A 23018-nucleotide genomic window follows, 5' to 3' on the forward strand; every position below is an offset into this window, starting at 1 on the left:
ATGGGTATCAAATTATAGATAATTCTGACATCTAAGGAGTTGGCTCTGATTAAAGGTGTGCAACTGGTTGAACAAAATGTTTATGATTCCACAGGCAATCGGAGTTGTGCCATTATTCTTTGTACCTGTTATTATCTGATTTCATAAGTGCACGTTTTACAAATACCAGGGTGCACCCTCTTTGTCTGAAAGTGTAGCCCATTGCACACGGTATTTGGAGCTTTGTTTCAGGGCTGTGTTTGCAGCTGCACCATTTGTAAGGAAGGCAGTGGGCAGGAGCGGGGATTTGGTTGCTAAGGGTTTGCAGACTTGCAGCCCTGCAGGAGCTGTGCAGCACAGCTCGTACACTGCGGGATCTCCCAAGCTCCTGACTTCCCTCCCACCAGTGACCAGCAGAGAGGTGGGTTTGGCGTGCTGAAACATCACTCCTGCTCGCAGCAGTACTGAAACAAGCTTGGACTGTGACATTCAATCCCTCAAAATCAGAGCAAACATGCAAAAGCTGCCCGTTCCCAAGGCTCAGCTCCACACGCACACGGAGCCGGCACTGGGAAGGAGCATTTCAGAGCAAAGAAACACAAAGTGGGACGCTGAAACACGAACCATTAGCAGTGTGGTATCATTGTACATGTGCCCCCAGCCTACACGAGGTGCATTCATCTTTTAAATTTATCTTTTAAACGTCTGGGCTCAGACAAGACCACTGCAATTAATTGGGGAGTTAAACACTCCCAGATTATCATGCACTGTTAACACCTGCAGCTCTGATCTGCACGCATGGCTTTGATATTATTTCTCCTTTTGACAAGTGGGCGATAGCGGATATCCTTTAAGCCTATATTTAATGAAGCCCTCCATAAATCCATCAACACTTGCTAAGGGAAACTACAATAAAGCTCCTACTGCCATGGGCTCTGCTATGGAGAGAACATTTGGCATTCTCATAATGAAGTTTGAGAGCAGATACTGCTCACGCTGATCTGAGGAAGTGCACTCTTTGTGCAGGATCTTTTTCTTCCATAATTATATGTTGTGGCTCAAGAAGAAAATGACCCTTCAGTACCTTCTTTTTAAAACCACAGTCGTGAAAAAGTCGTTCAGAGAGGACAGCTGTCAAATCTAAGAAATGAAGAAAGAAAAAGGCTTTCTAGACAAATGTACTCTCATTTGTAGTTTGTATTTTTATTTTGTTAGCTCTTGAAATGATCTGGCTCCTGTTTTTGTGTTATACATCTCGTGAGTGTGATTAAAAACATAAAGCTGTAAAGTGAAAATAAATTGGTATTTGTTACACATTTTATATTTCTAAATTTTATAAAAAACCTAAACAAAAAAACCTACATAAAGTAGGTTTCATCTATTACTGAAAGAATTGAGTTGAGAAACAGAAGAATAAGTAATGAGCAAATTTTATGTTTTCCAAATCTGGACATCATGAGTTAAGAGGGGTGGAGTACTTTTAATATATACAGAAATTTAGGTACTCCAAAGCAGTAAATCACCTGAATGTGTGCTGAACTTCAAGGACCTAAGTAATCAAACTGGTTTCATGGGGAAAAAAACAGCGTGTCAAAAAAAAAATATTTAAAAAGTTATGTTTGGTATTCTGAACATCTAGACTGCATGGAGACAAATTTTTCTAAAACAAACTTCGCCAAGTGGATCTACAGGACTGTGAAGGGCTGTAAAGCCAATTCAGCTACCTCAGTTTAAAAGCATCCTCTGTCATCACACACATAGGACTGCAAAGCCAAGTGAGTGTCTAGGAAGATAATGTGCATAAAAGATTTTGGGACTGATTCTCTAGTTGGACTCGATGGTCTTGGGGGTCTTTTCCAACCTCAATGATTCTGTGATTTAGGTTCCATGCTTGACTAAATATTTATATAACAGCACTAGACATTGTGAATTTTACTTGATTTGCTTTTTCAGTTTTCTTTAGAGAGACACTCTTATACAGATTTTTAGTCATGTCTAGATTTTGCCAAAACCAAGTATTGGAAAATAAGGCCCATGATTAGAATCACCTGTTCTCATTCTGAATTGAGACATTTTCTGCATGAAGCAATTAAGTCAGAGAAGTTGATCTTTGGACTGTGAGATATGACAACAGAGATGCTAATAAAGAAGTCTGACAGGAGAGGGATGCTGCCATTGATTGGCTGGATGTCCAGCACACCACCAGTTATAACAGGCATAATAAACCAATAAACCAGACAGCTTTGAGTATTGGTGGCATTAACAGCAATCAAAATGTTGCAAAGAACACCGCCCTTTATAAGCAATTAACTTAAAGTGCAGAAAACAGAAGATAGGATAACGAAATAGATAATATGGTAATAGGCTCCAGGAGTGTGTAATTGCTGGTTCTTTTCTCTGCCCCCGAGTTGTTTCCTGTCCTGCTGTGGCCGTGCAGTGCCAGACGCTTTTCTAGGTCAGTGGTGAATGTGAGCTGAAGCCGAACGCACGTGAATCCAGCTCATCCACACCCCAACGCTGCAGAGCCCTCCCCAGGGAGCCCCTGGGAAGGGCACACAGAGAAGAGCCCTCTGGGCTCAGCACACTACACAAAAATCACCAAAAAGCCTCAGCACTGAGCAGTAACCACATGGGATCACACAGACTGTAAGGCAGCTTTCTGCCTGAGCTGGTATTTTGCAGATAGAAGCCATTGCCTTCCCTGATTCCAAACAGACTGCAAACCCAGCAGTAAACAGTAAAAAAATAAAAAAATCAATGCAGTACTCATCCCTTTTCCTCTGTTTCAGCCCCTCTCTGCCATCCCATCAGCATAAGCACCTCAGCCAGGTCCTTTCCCCTCTGCTGATCCAAGTTCAGTGGTCATTCACCCTTTGCTCCACGTTGTATTTATCAGCAGCCCAGGAAGGCTCCCATCTCCTCCCTGCCAGCTGTGGAAAGGCAATTGGCCTCACTGAGCTCAGCCAGGAGAGCTGGTTATCTATGTGATTGTCAGACAAATTTCACTCCTCAAAGTTCCCATTGACTTTTTGGAAAGTTTTGAACGGAAAGGGTAGGTTAAAAGAAATCTTTCTTCAGAGGACTATCAGAGCTAATACATTAGAGCTAATGTGCTTTTTTTTCTTTCTAAAGCAATACAACTTTGAGGTTCAAATTTAGCATTTGAAGTAAGCCAGTGTTTACCTCAGCTCATGCAAGCAAATATGCTACTTACACAAAAGCAACAGCCTGCAAACCCTCTGCACAATGAGCAAAGTAAGCAGTAACAAATAAGAACAAGAAAGTCCTTTAGGCAAGAAGAGAGGCTAATGAGCAGAGACAGCACACATACCGTGCTCACTCTGCTCTCACACCACTGGAGCTACATTAGCTTCGGTAACTTGTTCCTAATTTACATCAGCAAAGGAAAGAGGAGAATCAGCTGTCTTTTTTAATTGTTAAGATGCAACCTTACCATAAACTGAACACACTTGCCAGTGTGGGGAGTTACCACGCTGAGTTTCAGGTGTTGGCTCAGCCCTTGCAGGTGGAGAGCAGGTAATTCCCAGTCTTGCCTGCTTTGTAAATAGTCTCCCCTGCAGCTCCCTCCAGCAGAAACATCCCTATGGCACAGCCTGCTTCTGCTGTGGGGACGGGGGGATAGTCCTACCCATTCTCCACATTTTGTGATAAGATCCATGACTTGCTGGCAGGGGCTTAGGCAGGGATCCTGCCATGCTCCAGCAGAGCTGCCTCATCACTGAGCAGAGATGCAGCTTTGGGCACAGCGAGCACTTGACACGGTGGCCTGGAGAGCAAAGGCCTGCAGTGTTTCTTGGCATCATCAAATGATGCCAAGTCACATCATTTGATCTCACTGCTGGCCACTCAGCCAAGGTAGGTGCTGGATGAATCAACCTGATTCCCCTGAGTAACCCTCTGCTGCAGGGATATCATACATCTGCTTGCCAAAACCTCTTGCTGTCCTGGTTTCCATCAGTTTCCTGACATTTTATTTCTAAACCAGTACTCATGCTTTAAAAAATTCCTCCCTTGTTTGTCATCTCCCACCTGCTGACCAAGTTAAAGGCAGCAGAGGTCTGATTATGTAATTATATTCTTATAGACAGCCATGAAAAGGCAGGCAGAGCCACACAGCTTGGCAGCTTTTGAGGTGAAGCAGTTACGTGTGCTCAGCCCTTATGGTACAAGTGCAGAGTCTATATTTAAGGGAGAAAGGGACCCCAAACCTCAGGAGCTGTTTGGATGAGGAGACATCAACAGATACCACCAAGTTACAAAGCCCCAGGACAGCAGGTTGTGTTGGCTTCCTGCTAGAAAACTGCTCTGTTCCTCCTGCTAACAACATATTTTCATGGCATTATGGTACCACTTGGTGTCGAGCTATCAGCAAAGAGCAGGCCTTTTATCATCAGTTCTTTTGAAGCCAGGGCACTTCTTCACAATACTCATGATTGCCCCATGCTGGAGAGCAATTTCCCAGTTAGGGCAGGTCTTCTGACATGATCCACCTCTCCTCTAAACCCACCTCCTCCTCCTTCCCACCACATTGCTCCTCGAGCTGCTGCAGTTACTCCTGCACAGGCAGCACATCCTCAGCACCAGTGTGAGGAACCAGCCTGAAATCCTGCCCACCGTTTGAAGGGACAGAGCAGCAGCTCCATCACCAAGCCCATCCAGGTACCCAGAGCAACAACTGCTCTCAAAGCAGGTTGTAAGCTCAGGAGCTGCACACTATCCCCACTGGCACAAGTGTAGTTTTTACTTACCACCACTTGCTGTGTTCCTCACTGGGGTTTAGATTCTAATCCCTTGGTTTCCCTGAGCAGAGAAGGGCCACATCTCCTCTTGCACCGAGTATTTTGCACCCAGGGACTACAATGCTGCTTTTAAACAACTTCATGCTCTAGTGAAGCACTGAATGCTTTCTACCTTCCTGCATATTCCCTGTGTGTTGTCATCTTTCCTTCTGCTCCCATGTTTATTTTGCCCTCCCCACACCTTTTCTCACCTTGGTGGTAGAGCCTAGAGAACAAGTGTTTCCTTTCTGCTTTTCTTTGCGCTCCCAAATATTGTGCAGTCAGCTGCAGTGCTGGAAACATCAATTTCTGCACCATTTTCCTCCACTGTAACCTCCCAAGCCCAAAATACATTTTTTAGTTTTTAAGTTGCAAGGATCAGAACCTCAGGACTTTTCCACTATATCCACAGTTCTGGCTGTTCTCAGAACTGTTTTCCTTTGCTCTTTAGGGGAAGATATTTATCCTTTTTCTGTGCAGCCAGTGTCTTCAGGCACTGGCAATTTGACAACTTAATACTCTTTTCCCTTTATAGGGTGATCACCGTACAGGAATTGTTGTACATATTCCTGTCACTCTATTCTAGTGTGGAAATGAACATCCCTGACACGTACCAATTCCTGTATCAAACCCCAGCTGTTCCTAAGGAACGGATCTAGAGACCCCTCCACTCCTACCTGGTTCCTGTTGTGTAAAGTAACAAACTAAAGCCACGGATTTCAAGTCCCTGGAGTGAGACAGCATCCTGCCCCTTGAACTCACTCCTCAGGAGACAAAAGCTTTGCCACAAAAATTAAAGCACTAAGTGTGAAAAAGCCATCCCAAAATTTATTCTCAAAAATGTCAACAGAAACGCTTCAGTAGATACTCAAAACTACAGAGTTCTCAAAAGTCATACATTCACAATGTAGAAACATGACAATTGGGATGCCTTTTGCATGGTCTATGTAACAATATCCATTTTACAGTGTAAACAGGTACTGGTATGTTCTTACTTACAAGTCCAGCAGGAAAGGCACAACTCGGCATACAGAGATCATAAGCAAGAATCAGGTGCAACAACATTACACAAACTTTTGGTAATCTGCATTTCTGGGGCCTTCCACAACAGAGACTGGACTTGAAGATTTCCTGCAGTCAACAGCGAGATGTCTTTCCATCCTTCAGTCCTTCCATACCAAATGCTCACTTTCCAGTCTGGTTCAGATCCCATTACACATCCAGTTCCAGCAGGCGTCAGAGGAATTGTGAAAGGTCAGTCCAGTAACTCTTCAGGTGCTTCCACTAATACATCAGGTTTTGGTTTCAGATAGTGCATGGAAGCATCTGCTTGAATCTCAGTCATTACAGTGGTCATTAATAGAAAAATAGACACTACAACTACAAAAGGAAAAAATGAGGTAGATAACTTAGAATCCAGATGACTATCCCAGCAACCTTCATACAATACACATGGATCATTAATTACCATTTTGGTAGAATGCAAATTCACAGACCACCAAGAAACTTAATGACCAGAGTAGGAATGCCATCCAAAAACCCACAAAACATTTAACCTAAGCATGAATACTTCATATTTAAATACAGGTTTACACAGACTGATCTCCTAAATTACCCAAATGAAAAACAAAATAAAAATTAAAAAGTCTCTTGCTAAGGAAACCAGTTCCCATGCCCAATTGCAACAGTCACGTGAGATTCCTTGCAGAGCTTTTAGACCTGACTTCCCAAGGCAAGTCTTCCCTTTCAAGAGGAAACAAAAAAAGTATATACATACTTGTTTGGGGCTCTTGGTATTGAAATAAAACATCTAGGAAAAACTGCACATCTTTGGAAGTAGGAATTTTGGCACTACATTTGAAGGACTGTCCTAGTAGTAGTATTAAATAAGCAGCAGTCAACAACACAGAGAATTAATTACTTAGGAGCAGTGACTAAAGAAAAACAGCAACTTTCTTTCCATAGAACTTCTGAGGCAAAAAAAAAAAAAGTAATTAAAAAAATTTTTTTGTAGTTTTTTTTAGCCATTATAGTAAAAAGTACATTCAGAAACCACACAGAGCCAAAAATCCAAACAGAAAAATTCTTCCTAGGAGGGTAGCAGACATTCTAGGATATTTACCCGCATTAATAGTTTTCATTTCTCATCAGTAAATAGAAGCTTTTCCATCAACAGTAGGTTGCTTCCACTCTATTCAAAACCCCCAAGTATCACTCTAAACAGAGGTAAATATTCTAACCTTTGGAATTTCAAGTTGTAGAAACTTCTGTAAGGCTGTACACATTAAAGTCACACGCAAGAACTACTTTGCAAGACCCGCATCTTTCCAAATAGAAGGAAATCCTAATCTTTATTATTTACTATTTGCAAAGCAATATCATGATTGTACTCTGGGCAACTCTTACAAAGACAACCATAAAATCATTTGCACGTCAATAGGAAAATAGGAGGCTGAAGTGGAATCTCTTAAAAATATATGTTTGTGTATATATATATTTGTTCTTTCTGTACGTCGACTTCACTAGAGTTTTTAACTAACAGCAATTTTGTTCTCCTCCATGAAGTGAGGGAACTGGTGTTTTGGCACATTGTCTGCAGCAGCACCACTGGCCTTCTCTGTTTCAGAACCAGTCCCAGACTGGGTCCCATCTATTTTGGAGACTGTAGCAGTGTTTATGGCCGAGCCACCCCCGATGGTGACCGGGAGGGTGGGCAAACCACCGCTCTGGATCACCGAGATCTCGTTGGTCTTCATGGCGATGCCATTGCTGAGCACTGCTGCGTACTGATTCCACACCGTGGGGTCAATGCTCGCTGAGGGAGGCACTGGGAACACATCCTTTGGGAACATTTCAGATATCTTCTTGGGATCATTCCCCAGCAGAGCCATGGGATTATCAATCGAAAGCCTTCTTCCCCGCCTGGCAGAGTTATTCCACATGTGAGTTCCCACATGGACCTTCCAGAGGGGGGCAAAAAGTGAAGAGAATCATTATTACTGCAGCTCTTTCATGGCATAACCAAGTTCTACTTTGCTTACAGGCAAGTTGCCCAAAAGAAGTCATATTTGCACTCAGGTAAGTGTTTAAGGTGGGTTGTTCTTGTCAACGTTCCATTCCTGGCATGTGTAAAACAGTCATTCCACTACCTGACTACCATGGATCTCTAGAGTTTACTGCTCAAGGGCTCATAGGACTGTGTTTTACACTTATTTTAAGTGGAGTTGGCAAAGATGCCGCTTTCTCCCCCAAAATAAAAGCCACGTTATCTGCTGTGAACAGACTATACCGAAAGAAATGCTGGTTAATGAAAAACAACCACCAAGCAATTTGGAAGAGAAACACTAAGTAATGTGGAAGATTTCGCCTAAGCTGAAATTTTCCATACCACATTCTGCTAGTGCTTCCAGCAAGGGACTGTTTGCAAACTGCAGAGTATTTTCTCTCCCCATAAGTATTTTATTTCCCATTTATACAAGAGGACTGAGGAACTTGAACAGTTTCTCACGGGAAGGGAGAAGCCTCTGTGAGACTGAGGGAGCTGCAAGTCCCTCACAGGGCAAATAGATTCATTTGACAATAAGGACAGACTCACAGCACTTCTTCAGCAAGTGCTTAGACACAATCCCCAAGTACTTTGTGCTATCTCAGGATTATCCTGTTTTAATCTCTCCTCATCTCACAGTGTTTCAAGCACTGCAGTGTAATGCATTTACTCTGCAGGCAGAATTTTGCAGCATTCAGTCTATGAAATTTTTATGTCTTGACACATCCAAATCCAAATGAAAAAGAAAAAAAGCAATCTGTTTAGTAAGGGCTAAGCCTTCCCTTCCATCCCAAAAGGAAAGTCAAAAGTCAAGGACAGAAGTGAAGACCTGCAGGCAACTTCAGTACAGAGTTTAGCGAGAAAATGTGTGAAGAAACTCAGGAAGGAGAGACAACAGGCAAAGATAACTATGTGAGGAAGTAAAAGAAGTGTTGCCCCCAAAGACAGGTCAAATATTAGCAAGTCTTTCCATCTCTAGTATGAGTTTCACCAACAAAGGAGATCAACACCATAGAGATGACCTACCTTCAGGTTTCCTTTTGTGGTGAAGGCTCTCCCACAGATGGTGCAGGCAAACGGCTTCTCCCCAGTGTGGGTCCGCTCATGGATCTGCAGGGCGCTGGCAGAGGAGAAGTTCTTCCCACAGGTAGTGCAGATGTGCTGTTTGGCGGGACGGCAGAACTTGGGTCGTGGCACGAGGAGAGGGGCAACCCCAGGGGACAGAGCTGGTGGGCCAATGAAATGGCCAGTGCTAATGGGGCGATCGCTGGGCATCTCCATCTTTATCAGGGCTGGGGAGGCTCTGACAAAAGCAGCTGGAATACTACTTCGACCTGGAAAGAAAGCAAAGATAATGTTTATCCCAACCTCATTCTGCTTCAAAGCTTAAGTCTGGCTAAGGCTCCAGAGGCCGTGCCTGGGGAGCTGCACAAGCCTGAAGAGCACATCTGCAGAGCCCTCCAGAGACACACAACAGGGCTGCTACTGCACTTCCTGGGATACTCCAAAACAAATCAGTTCACCCCTGTTCTTTTTTGGTGAGCTTATGAGCTAGAAAGTCTTGCTTTCAGGTAAAATTTAGGTAAACACTAACCCTAATGCTAAAGAGCCTGAAAAGCCCACAAACGATTCCAGACTTTCCATGACACATTCTTGGGATAAGCAGTTTTCCCACAGAATACAAATGTGTATCTTTAAAGAGATATAAGGAAGTATTAGGTGAGTCCATGAAATACACTCAAGTGCATGGTCTCTATTAATTTTAAGAACCTCTATGCTACCCCTTGCAGGAGATAACAGCACTTAAGTCTTTGAATTTTGAGTCTTAGTCAGGGAAACTTAACAGGGCATATGCCTTTATCCTAACAGAGGAGAAAGAAGAGGGGAAAGCTGAGAAGGCTTTGTTTCCTATTGGTCCTTTTTAGAGACAAATTTCCTCCAGTCCTACTGCCCCACCCCAAATTACCACCAGCATTTTGAATTACTCACCATATTCTCCATTTGCAAAGTGTAACCCGGGTTCTTCTTTAATGACCTTCCGACCAATATTGCCGTAAGTTAAATCCAAAGCACCAACAACCCCTTCCATTTCTGCAGGAGCATTCTCAGGACCCTCTGTTTTATTTCCCGTGCCTGAATCTTCCTGATTGTTGAAGGTGGGTGACTTTGACCTCACGCTCTCTCCTTGGCTGTTGGCTGGGGACAGAGCCTGGAGAGACGCAGACTCAGAGGCAGCAGGACTCCTGCCATTCTGATAATCTGGATCTCCTGCCACAGAAGACGAATCATTTGTCATGCCATCGCTTTCTGCTGAGCCATTGTCACTAGACTTCAAACTGCTTTGCCGCTGCAAATTCAAAGAGGTGACAATCTTCATCTGATTCTCCAGGGCAGTAACACCAGAGAAGGAGGCTGCCGTGGCTGGTGACTCTGATTGTGCATCATACGGAGTAGGAGGTTTTGAGGAACTCCTGGGGCCATCCTGAGAGTCCATGTCCTCTTCCATCTCTATGCTTTCCACGGTCTCATCTGGGCGACTGATGTCTCCGTTCTTCTCAGCCACAGCAGGATCCACATCGGCGCTGTCACAGGTGTTCTCTGGCATTGGCGTGTTGGGGATCTGTCCCCCCATGTGCATGCGGATATGCTGCTGCAGCACAACTGCATTTGTAAACTTCTTCTGGCAAATAGGACATGAATGTTGTATCTTCAAAGGAGTATTGGCCCGGTGGACACCATAGTGAGTTTTAAGATTCCCTTTAGTGGAGAAAGCACGGCCACAGATCTTACACTTGAACGGCCTCTCCCCGGTGTGAGTACGATAATGCATTTTGAGTGAACTCTGGCAGCTCAGCACTCTGTGACAGATCAGGCACTCATTGGGGTCAGCAGTAGATTTGTCGATATTTTCAACCAGTTGCTGAAGCTTCGACGTCTCTGAGCCCTGCTCGTTTGACCCACTTACATGGAAGATGCTCACACTGCAGGTGGCTTGTGGTGAGCTCAAGCTCTGCTCTGTTCCCGACTCATGGCCGACTGCCCCCGATGAGGAGGAGCCACCCTCACTTTCTGGAGACGGCCTTGACTGCAGATCACTTGAGAACGTACCAGGCAGAGACTCCTTAATGCCTGCTAGGCTGGAGATGGTCTGAGGTGCACCCGTGGCCACAGAGGTAGGCAGAGTTGTCAGGAGAGGTTTGCTATCCACAATTAGGTTAGACTCATCCAGTGGCACAGACATCCCGTACGGGATTCCAGTGCTAGTGGGAACATTGTCCAGGTGCTCAGGAACCGGGTAAGGATTCATCTTTATGTGAGGGTATTTGTCTTTGTGACGCTGAAAATGCACTTTAAGGTTTCCTTTGGTTGTGAAGCGGTTCCCACAGATGTTACACTTGTAGGGCCTTTCTCCGGTGTGGGAGCGGAGGTGGATCTGCAGGGCACTGTCATTGCCAAAGACCTTCCCACAGAATTTACACTTGTGTTTGAAGAACGGCTCTTCTGCATTCGGTTTGCTTTCAGACACGCTAATGTTGGGAGGTTTCCCCTTCCCCTTCTTTGAGGAATCTATTACAGAAGAAACGGCCGAAAGCGGATTCTGGAAGATGACGGAGTTGGAGGACTGAGGTAGCAAAGGATTCGGGAACTGAGAAATGGAGCCGGGGAGGCTTCGGCTTCCCTCTGGCTTCAGGGGGAAGGAGGAGGACAGCCCAGCAGCCAGCGAGCTGGCGGCTGCAATGCCAGTGTTAGAATGAGGTAGTTTTCCTTGCTTCAAGGATTCCAGTGATAGGCTCTGGCTTCCAGCTTTCTGTCCAATTAAAGCCACAGCAGCCGACAGCTGCTGAGACATGTGAGCGCCCAGAGCTTTTAGTGGATCAGTAGCAGCTGCTATAGAAGGATGCAGGGCATGGGGAGCCATCATGGCAATCTGAATGCGGATCTGCTCCGTCAGCTGAATCTGCTGGAGTTGCTGCTGCTGCAAACACACGAGCTGCTCCAGGATCATGGGGATAGCATTGAAACTGGCTGCTGAGGAAGAGATGGCATCGGAGGTCCGCTGGTTCACAGCCACTTTAGTGCCACGTATCGTCTGCAAAGTCACATTAGTGTTTGGTACTTTGGATTTTGGTAGATAGCTTAGCCCAGGAGCCGCAGGAGCGACAGGGGGTTCTATTTTAAGGTACATTCCTCCAACTGATTCAGCATCCATTTTTCCTTCTCTCTTTTCCATAGAACCAGTGCAGCCCTTTGCCTGAATGTCCTTGCGTGTCCTGCTATCCATTCGGTCACTTGGAAAGTTCCCTAGAGAAGCTTCAGAGAAGCTCTCAGGGGGTACTGTTCCCTCACTGTCATTCATGATTAGAACAGGTGGATTTTTAGTGCAATTTTTCTTATGCTCAAGGAATTCAGAGAGAACAAAGAATTCTGCACAGCATTTCTCACAGATTTTAGTTTCCTCCATGCGGCACCTTTTGGAACTCATTTCACCATCTCTATCACCTGGGACGTCTTGTGGACTCCCTTAAAATAAAAGAAAGTCACATTATTAATTGCTAGATTTAGGCTGAGTATTCACTATTCTTAAGATCACCGATTTCACCTGAATTTCAAGCTAAAAGATACAAAACACTGGAATCAAGTTTGCAAATGAATCAAGTCCTGCTCTTTATTTTGATGCCAAACTCTCTGCAGTCAAAAAGAAATCTGCATCTCAGCTGTGCTTTCGATAAAAACAATAATCTAAAAAGACTCTCACAAGGCTCAACGAAAAGAGGTTTATCCAAAATCCCTTTATACAGGTAAAAAGAAACAGTGCAGCAAGGCAGCATCTGCAAAACAGCTTAAAAGGAACGCAAGGTAGACAGAAAAAGCCTCCTAATGCTGAGCAAAACACCACAGAAGCCTGTTTGGTGTTTGTACTTCAGGTTCTCAATCTTTGTTAACCACCTCTCAAAAATTCATACGAGACTGTTAATACTGGAACTTCAGAACAATACTTAATTGTACACTGATGTATTAAACGACTTGCACTCCACCATAATGAAAGTAATAATTACAACCGAAAAGGGCTGACAAAAGGCCAATATTAGCTTTTAAAACCTTCCAAAAAAACACCACCTCTAAAAAGACACAGTAGTAAAGAAGACATGATTAACTGACAGAACCCCACACATAGGTATGAGCCTGCACTGACGCTGGTGATTATTAAAACAAATAATCCAAGTAACAAGTCCTGTTTGCAAAACACACCAAGACATTTCAGACCCCGTTTTGCTGCATCTGCAACTCACCCACTTTTGGGAAGGAGCAGGAAAAGCCAAGCTGGGCTCCATGTCCACTCCTGCCCTTCCACCACCAGCACCCCCCAGAACGAACTGAGCAGAGTTTGCACACGGACAAAAAAAAGAAAATCATTCGGGGAAACATCAGAACTGGAATAGAGGTTAACAGAAACTCTAAAGCAAAACAGGATGTTTTTGCTCAGTCTCGCCATCCTTCAAACAACAAACTCAACACCCAGCTCGAGGCAGGCCAGTACTCAGGGCAAGGGGGGGAAGGAGTGCTCAGGAGGTAAAGCTTTATAGCTGAAGGGGAAAGGGCTCCAGCAGTACCCCAGCCCCCATCAGCTGAAACATCCTGGAACTCCTATTAATTCGTCTAATTTCGACAGGTGCCAAGGGCGCAGCAACTAAGTAACTTCACCTCCAACAGGCCCAGCAGGGCACACCCCAGACCTGCACCACACTGAGAACTTGAGATCTGTCCTTCTCAAGCCTCCTGGTTCCAGTACTTTGCCTCTGATCCCACATTACGGGCCCACGCCATTTCACAAGGTGAACCCCAGACTCTGCAAGCACAGGAGCTTTTTGCGGCTTTCATTTTAGAGGTGTAACCGAACCACACATCTGATACATGTGTATATCCGGTACATGGCAGGGTGGAGGGGAAGGATGGCCGAGCACATCAATTTGCTGTTTGAGGGGGCTGTAAAAGCTCTCTAAGGGAGGATATGGCAAACCTTGACACTTCTTAGCTGAACAACAGCATTGTATGTCTATTCAACACATCGAACTTCGACGGTTTAATGCTGCGTGGCAGAAAGTGCACGCTGAAGTTTATTTTTAAAAATAAACATTTGATCAGTTACAAAACATCACAAGCATCAGAGGCCTGTTCTGCTATGATCTCTAGAGCAATAAATCCAAATCTGTAAAAAAATCACATACACTTCTAGTCCTTGAACAGAGAAGAAAAGGGTTCTCAGAACTGGTATGATCAAAAATGTTTAGATGCCTCCTATCTAAACAGGGAGAATTAAATGCTTTTTTCCTCCCTCTCCTTCAGCCCAAACTTCTGTAAGTGAAAGAAACAAGTAAGAGCATGTATCTCCTATCCTGTCATTAAATTGATGCCTCTAACATTGATTTAACTCTATGCAAAAACATACAGAGAAATCTAGTCTGCAGACAAGTACAAGTAGTACATAATTCAGAACTTGGACAACAGGGTCAACCAAGAACAGATTATTTTAAGCTATAAAGGGAAAGAAAGTCCCTGTGTTGAAAAAAAAGACAAACCTCCAGAACTACTCTGTACACTGCCTTTAGAGGTCTTCACTGCTTTCCTGTTTCCATCCATTACACAGGTGTTTCATAGAATATACTAAACCATGAAAATCTCTTTTCCAAATCCCTTAGTTAGTAGTCCCATCTTCTAGGCTGAACTATACAGTTTACACATGTTACAAAATAACCTCAAGGTTTTCCTTTTTCCAATGGAGCAGAATATGTCTGTACCAAAGACTCTTGCCCACCCCCAAGGAGATATTCCAGGATAAAGTCCTCAAACTTTAACTTCTTCAAAGTATCTGATCATTTATCTCCCTTCCCTTGATAGTACTTTTTTATTTTTCTACTTTTCCACTGACAGGACCACACTAAATTCAGTGCCACTTTTCCAACCTCCAGCACAGCCCATGCTCCTCATTTTCCTAATTCTGAGGAGCTCTGGTAACTTTTCTGGTCCCGAGCAGCAGTTGCCACCTAAGAGAAAGAAAACTCCAGTACACTGAAGGTACTTGTGATGGGCAGCAGCAGGCAGGTTGGGAGCCTTGCCCCTGCCAAGCTCTTGCTGCCACTGTCACATATTTTCGTTTCCAGTTCCCCTGACAGTCAGGCACTAGTTTAGGACTCCAAATAAATTCAATTCAGAGCTTGAAATGACTTGCTGAATGGTAAATAGGGAAGTTACGCCTTATTTTCCTTTCTACCTCAGAAAAATAGGATATAATATTTTCCCCCATCTCATAAAGAATTTTAGATAAATTCAGAAGCAGGACTCTGGGTAACTGTGTAGTAGCTGGTGTAACTAAGGAACAATTTACTGTTTCTTTAAAAACAACAGCTTCTGTAAAACTCATCTTGATTTCTAGGTACATCCACTCCCCGGCACCAAGGGCTGCAATCAGAGCACCTCAGCTCCCCAGAACCTCAGCAGTTATCACCGGCATGAACTAACGGTCTGAAATCAGGGGGTTTTCATGCCAAGAAACCAGCTCTGCCCATATACTGTACAAGGATTTACCGAGGAGAGCCCTGCCACAACAATTGCTTGTGCACTTCACTTAACCCTCTCCAAAGGCTTCCCAGGGATAGGACTTCTACTGTGTTTTTTTTATCTCCCCACTCCCGAATTTCAGGAATGTTATCTCTCAGCATCTAGTTATCCAATAAGTTAGAAGAATGCAGTAAACCCAGCAGGGGGGTTAGATTGAATCACTGACAAATGGATGGAAAAAATCCACTATTGTGTAGGACAAGGCGGTCATCGACAAGAAAGGCTGATAAAATCCACAAAGCTCGAATAATTTATTTTTTTTTAAGGGAACCAGCAAAAGAGTGAAATAAGTCCGGTTTTATGTGATTTCCAGAAGGGTGCTGCTGGTCTGCCACTCAACTGAGCCATTAGTGACTTGTTTTTTCCAACTGTAGTTCACGTGAATTGGGATGAAACTGAGCTCAAGTTTTCCCACCCACTTTTTTTTCCAGGAGTTTTAATACCTTTGGTGAGCTTACTTTCCCTACAGACTACAACCAATGCACTACTTTTACTTTAAAGTTAACAAAACCACATATGTCTCCGCTTAAAATTAACTCATGAAGAATTGTTTTTCGACTCTCCACTCCAGTCCTAGACATGAAACCTTCTGCCATCAGCTCCCTGTTGCTCTCAGGCATCGTGCTTCCCTGATGCTTTTTTCCTGTTCCCAGGTGAAAATCTGGGACTTCCAAGAATTGCAAACTGCCCAAAATTTCACTCTCTTTTTCTTCCACTATCAAACAACATTTAACGCATTTTATTTAACTGTAACTATGACAAAATCACTTTCTTCAGTAAGTAAAACACAACTGACTGCCTACTTATAGAAATATGCCAAAGGCCTTGGTGTTTTCTACACTGAATTCATCAGCTGCATTTTTCTACCCAAGAACAAACCAGAAACGCATTACACCTACAATCAGGATTTCGCGTGCTTTCAGGTTGTCTCTCAAGACTTTAATTGTTTTATTATCTACCTACTGATTCACCCTTTTGGTGACCCACCTATTCAAGCGACATATTCGGCCGAAGACAGAACGAACTATCGCGAATAAAACGCTTCTGAGGAGCAAAACAAGCGCTAAAACACGCGGGGAAAGTGAAGCTCCGAGGCGGCGGCTCCCGAGGGCGCAGCCCCGCTCCCGACCGACCGACGGCGCCCGGACGGGGCTCTGAGCCCCCCGAGCGCCGGGCCGGCCCTTGGGAAGCGGCTGGAGTTACCTGCGGGCGCTGCCCGGAGCCCCGGCGGAGGTCCCGGTGCCGGTCGGTGGAGGGCACTCACGGCCCGCGCTCCCGCCCGGCCCCGGCCACCCCCGGGCGGGGCCACCGCGACCCCCCGGCAGCCACCTGAGCCAACAGCGACCCACACATCACCCACGGGACGAGTGGCGCGTTGTCGAGTTTGCCCCAGAGCGCTCCGAGCCCCCCCAAAAGCCGCGGTTCCCCCCCAAAAGCCCCCCGGCCGCCCTACCTGCCCGGCGGCCGCGCCGCCCCTCCCGCAGCCGCGCAGGCGGCGGCCCCGGACCACACTTAACACTAGTACAGTGTTTAAGAGCGAGCTAAACGGCACAAACCCCGCTGCCAAGGTCAATTGCATGAGAGTCCTAATTGTGAGCCTGACATCAACTTACCACCCACAGCAAGCAGGAGGAGGCAAAGGTTAGAGCAGCAGCTCTGTCAAAACGTCACATGCCGCCGAGCCCAGCGAAAGGGCTCCATCCCTACAACCAATATAATGTTTCACTTACGTAAAAGGAAAAACAAGCCGGGCATCGCCCCCCTCCGCCCCCCGGCACCCTCTCCCCCTTCACACGGCTGCAGTACCCCGGGGGATGCTCCCGCGCCCCGAGGCTCCGAGCCGGGCCAGCCTGTCCCGCGACAGCGGCTTCGGGCAACCCAAATTAAACATAAAATAAACCACGGCAAAACTTGGTTTTCCTAGTTCAACACCCCTCTCCACTTCTGCAGAGATCAGCGCACGAAGAGGGGATTCAAATAAAGTAAATCCCTAATTTCGCATTGAGAAAAAAAAAGTTGCAGTTTGATACTGTATTTTTAAGAACGAATCCGATTTTTAATGGCAGCGATCCAGCACAATGGGTATTTTCAAGCCCTTTGTGGAAATGCTAATTTTCAGTATGTAGCATTATTCCTCAGTGACCACCTGCTGATTTTTTGACCTGTTAATGGATCCCCAGGTTCGCGGGACACTTTAACCCGCTGCATTGTTCACAGAGGTGGGTCCCAAATCGCTTTGCGAAAAAAGGGAACACTTGCAAAAGAGGAGATAAGGGCTTGATTTTATTATTACGATTATGTGTATATCCTCGATAATGCCCCAGACAAATCCTCGCGGAATTTCGACTGTGTTACAGAGCTTCATCACTTATTATTTACGGGCACACCTGAAGGGGGGAATAAGCAGGACTATTTTGGATACTGGCGGGCGGTCCGAGCCATCGGAGCCGCAGCCAAGGTTTGTACTTCTGAGAGCGGAGATCCCGCAGGACGGGGCTCAATGCGGGACCTGCACCGGTCGCGGCTCCGGAAGGTCCCGGCCGGGCAGCGCACGGCAGCTCCGATCCCCCAAAACCCCCAAACTCCCGCCGCCCCATGAGCGGCAGGAGAAGCCCCCCCAGGCACGGCCAGAGCTTCACCAGGTCCCCCGGCCTATGCAGCGGCTCCCAGAGGGATTTCAGCCAGGGTTTGGTTGTTAAAAGAGAATGGGGTAAAAAAAAAAAAAAAAAAAAAAAAAAAAAGCTCCAACAACAACAACAAAAAAGCAGCTGGCCATTGCCCCGGAGAGCGCGGTGTGGAGCGATCCTCCCTCCCTCCCGCACACCTCCCCCGCCCCAGCGGCCGCATCAGGAGTGATTAACCCTTTTGTTTCAGCGCGGGGCCGGAGGTGCCTTTCCAGCAGCGGGCAGAGATTTACATGTGGAAACATCACCTCCATCCCCCAACCTAACCATATGCACAAAGGAAAACAGTCATGCATTAAACATGGGATTTATTGCCTTCTGGCCAGCATGCTGTTTCTTAAGTCACCATTAACTGGACCCAACAATTGCACATTTCGACTCAAAGAAGAAAGGGGGGAGGAGGGAAAAAAAAATTAAAGAGCCCGAACCTCCTGCGGGCTGGGAATAAGCAGCTCCTGTAACGTGCCGGGGTATTGATCAGTTCTAGGGATGGAAACAAAACCAGTCCTAAAGGATGGCAGTGAACCAAAGAAAGTTCTTGGGGGACACACAGAAACGTTTGGGCACAACGACCACAACAACTGTGAACAAACGCAGCCCGGGTCAGCCCCGCTCCCCACCCGGGACGGGACGTGCCCTCCTCCCCGCAGGACGGGCACCGCGGGAGCGTCCCCGGCCCCGAGGGACAGCGGGGGCAGAGCCCGCACCGGAGCCAGGGAGCCGCCAGCCCCCGCAGCGGGAAGATGCTGCTCCGCCGCGGGAACCGGGCACGCTCCGGGAGCGCCGGCCCTTCCCCTGCACGCCCACCCCACAGGGAGTTGAGGGCTTATTTGAGCCAAAATTTCTTCCTCTCCCACGGCAGGGCCGAGGTCTGCGAGCTCCCCAAAATAGGGGACAGCGATCTGCGGTGGCAAAGTCCCCCACGCCGCCCAAATACAAAGCGCTCACGCGCACCCCACATTAGCTCACCGGAGTTATTTTAGGAAGTCGGAAATCAAAGATGGCTGGAGGTCAAGCTACAAAAGGTCCAGGGCGATTGTGATCTCCAACAAAAATAGTCCGAGCGGGGAGGGTTTTCTCCCTTCTTCCCCCCCCCCCCCCGCCCCCAAAGCCCCACAAAAATCCTCAAATAACTCCCGAGAAAGTGCTGAATAGATCAAGGAAACCGAACTCGAGACATTTCCTACCCCTCCGAAGTCGTCTGCAATTTCTTCCTCTGCTCCCCCCACCCGTTTGCCCCCCGCCTACCCCCCCAAATTCTCTCTGCCTCAGGGCATCTTTGGGGTTCCCCTCCCATGAGGCTGCACCCCCAGGGTGGCGGTAGCGGGGCCGGTGGCCCCCGCACCCCCCACGCGGGACCCGGCGGAGGCTCCGCGGGACCGGGGGGTGCGTGCGGGGCATTGGGGGGGCCACCGGCCGGGCAGGGCGAGGACCCCTCGGGCAGCCCCGCGCAGGGCTGCGCTCCGGAGCGGCCCAAAGCCGAGCCTCCCCCCACCCCAAGAAAAAAAAACCGAGGTGCCCCGCTCAATCCCGCGGAACAACACCGCGCGGGGCTCCGCAGGGGCGTGGGGAGTTCACTGCCCCAAAAAAGCGTGGGGAAGGCTGGGGGTCGGGCTCGTGGCAGAGCCCGCGGGGGGAAAAGAGAGCGGGATGAAGCACGAGGGTGAAAAGAACCCCCCGGGAAGCGCCCCCCGCGCCCCGCCGCCGCCTCCGCGCATCAGCCAAGTCGGGACCCGCGGCGGCTCCGCGCCCTCCCCCCGAACTCACCACTTGCAGCATCTGGGGGCTGCTCCTCGGAGTTGATGTGCTGGGGCTTCGCCTGCTTCCGTCGCGACATGGTGCACCAGCATCGGGAGCAAAATAGTAGCAATTATTTTCCTCTTCACAACAAATTCCTAGAGTTGGGAAATTACCCCCATTGGGCGGAATGCGCATGTCAGAGTAATTATGATTATCAATAATGCATTGCGATTTATCATGGGTCCCTGACGGCTGATTGGCCTGAGTCCAAGGGCTCACAGATTATTCAAATCAGCCCCATTGATCCGCGCAGCGGGGCACGCTGGGCCATGTAGTCCCCGCGCCCGGCCCGCCCTGCCGGGCCACAAAGGCGAGAGTCCCGCGGGGGCCGGGGCCGCCCCCCCGGCTTTAGGGGGGCACCGACCACCTCTCAGAGTAAACAAACAACCGGCGGCACGGCCGGCCGGGCTCACGACCGACAATACCTTTGTTGCCTCACCTGAGCTTTTCACATTGTGATTTAAAAGATTTGCGCCACCCCCCACCCCCACCCCCCCCAAAACAAGGAGAAGCCCGGGACAATGGTAATTCTTCCCTTTGTCACTCGATAAGGTGGAAGAGGGAAGAGCGCTGATAGTCGGAGCGGACAAACCGCGGGTCCTCCAGTGGGGTGGGCAACTCAAGGGGCTTTAAAAGCCGATCCAGACGGCGCGTAATTATGCTGGCGTTCGTTCAGTTGTTTAGAGACTCTTTAAAGTCTCACTTTCTGGGAAGCCGGCAAAATCGAGCCAAGGGTATTTTTAACAGCAAGTAAAAACGTTACACACGTAAAAGGTCCGTGTGAAAAAGTTGAAACAAGTGATAAAGCAACACTTGAAAAGTGTTTTCCTGCGCTAAGTTGAGTGTGTTAGTACGTAGTGGAATCATTTTCGTTTTTACTCCCCTCTTGTGCTGTTGAGTTCCATGTGAACACACACCGCGTTGAAATCCTCCCCACGAGCCCCAGTTGGGTGGCCCTGATGTTGGGTGGCACATGGGGGACAGTCCATGTAGCTGGAGGTGACTGCAGAACCCGCCTCAGCTGAGGCTCGAATTTACTGTGCTGTAAAGCCCCCAAGTGTCATAGAGCAGAGTCACTTCAACCCCTCTGACCCCCGCTGAAGTCAGATGGATCCTGCATAAGCAAAAATGTGAGGATCCTTGAGTATATGGAGATTGCAAAATCTTTGTGGGAGATGTGACTGCTTTCTGATTTCATGTGGAACAACACCCCCCCCCCCCCAGGTCTATCTATGAATAATGAAATGAATTGCTAGAAAACTTTGGAGAGAGAGATTGTTTTTGGTGAAGGGATGATTTTGTTGATTTGGAGGAGCGGGAGGAGTGGGACACTGGGTAAGGGTTCAGGAGAACTAGGCTCAGGTCAAGTCAGACTCAATACACAGTTCCATTGCATTCATCAGCAAACAATTTACCAGGATCTGTGCCCCAGTTTCCTGCTTGTGAACTGGGGGTTCCCTAAGCTCCAAAGCTGCTGTGAAGATAAACACCCACCCAAGGTTATGGGGCGGTTCAAGAGGGTGATGTAGAATGTAGAATGGAAAACCCGAATGTTACTAGACAGCAGGAGGGAGGAAACACTGCTACCTCAGGCAGCCACGCAATCACCACAGGACATTGCTCAACACCACAGGTTCATTTTACCTGTTACTTTACCAGCACTTTTACCCTGCAAAACCCCCTGGGGTTTGTACAACACTTATTCTGTTCTGAAATTTGTGCCTGTGTTCAGGATACAGTCATGCCAAGTACTGGTCAGGATTACCTATTTTTTTTGGTGGTGCTTGAGGGGAGAGGGGACCGGTATGGGAGAGGCATGAGAAGATCTTAATGTTGTAGACCAGGGTAAACAATGCATCCTGATCTAATTAGTTATATATCCTCTTGGGGTTTCGTTTTGTTTTTATAGTGTCTCACAAGGGGGTTTTATTTAGCTAAGGATAACACAAACCTTCGAAAAAATCTTGCAGAGCAGAAGGTGTCACCCTTCTCCTTGGACAGCTATTGAACATGGAGGTCAGGGGACAAATTTTGTTTTCCAGACCACTTTTCTCGCCCTTTCCTCTGCAAGCAAATAATGCTTTTACAACCCCCCACTCTTGATGCACTTTCAAGGGCACATTACATCAAGAGAAACTCTGTCTTTACTAGTATAAAATAGAAGAGATTAACAGGTATTTAAGATCCCTGACCATTTTTATCTGATGTTTACTCCACCCCTGTGTTGCCCAAAGAGCTTCTCGGTATTTGTTTGTTTAACCAGCAGTTTGAAATGCTCTTTGTTTCCAAAGTGTGTCCTGAGGAAATAGACTGTTAAACAAGATTGATACCAATTGATCCACAGATAGATATTCACATTGATGAATTTTCTCCTTTTACACTTGATATGCTCAGTATAACCAACAGATTTTCAGTTATTACACATAAAGGCACCAACCCACACCAACACATTTATTGAAACACGCTGGTTTATGTATCAAGCTGAGAGACTGACAGCCCAATACAGTAGATCCATATTTAAAATAGACAACTCCTGGGGAGCATTTGTACTGAATTTAAAGGAATATATTATATGAAATCAATGGAAGTTTTGGTATTGATTTCAGAGGACTGGGATTCCACTCAGCACAGCTCTAACACACTGAAAAAATACAATACATGAAAAGCATTAGTTTAAAATAAAAATTAAAAAGTTGCTGTATTTAAGGCTGGGATGACATCGAAAGTAGGAGAAAGAGCACAACCAACTGAAAAATACAGGGAGGAAGAGGGGGAATATGACCAAAGGAAAGCTGTCCTGATTATATTTTTCTGGGAAGGTGTTTCCAGCCCTTGGTGGTTATAAATAGGCTACACTGAATGATTACATCATATGCAAAAGGCAAGTTGCTTGGCTTTAGCACGATCATATGGATTAGCATGATTACAGCTCCTGGATTTGAAAACTAGCAGGCTTCCTTTTCGGGGTTGACATTTATTTATTTTTTTAAGAAATGTCCAGAGGAACAATCTTCTACCACCAACAGAGCCGAGGCATCATTCCTGATAGGCGTGTTTCCAAGAGCAGCCACCCCACCTCGGGGTGATAACGGG

General features: G+C 46.7%; 1 protein-coding gene across 2 annotated transcripts in view; it reads right to left on the reverse strand.

The window, feature by feature from the left end:
- Positions 1–20073, reverse strand: part of SALL4 (spalt like transcription factor 4) — a 29612-nt gene extending 9539 nt beyond the window's left edge. The window contains exons 1-4 of one of the 2 annotated variants that reach the window (XR_003528104.1): positions 19893–20073; positions 9814–12345; positions 8851–9158; positions 6286–7738 (exon numbers count right to left, since the gene is read on the reverse strand). Coding sequence is in view for 1 of the 2 variants with exons in the window: in XM_027645831.1 (XP_027501632.1) it covers positions 7310–7738; positions 8851–9158; positions 9814–12345; positions 19893–19962 (3339 nt within the window). In the remaining variant the exon portion in view is untranslated. Of the gene's footprint in view, positions 1–5584; positions 7739–8850; positions 9159–9813; positions 12346–19892 lie in introns of those variants that run through there. The other variant, XM_027645831.1, reaches the window with a different exon arrangement.
- Positions 20074–23018: the final 2945 nt, after the last annotated feature.

The sequence above is a fragment of the Corapipo altera genome, unplaced genomic scaffold (assembly GCF_003945725.1).
Source record: "Corapipo altera isolate COAL_440 unplaced genomic scaffold, ASM394572v1 64, whole genome shotgun sequence".
Classification (NCBI taxonomy): Eukaryota; Metazoa; Chordata; class Aves; order Passeriformes; family Pipridae; genus Corapipo; species Corapipo altera.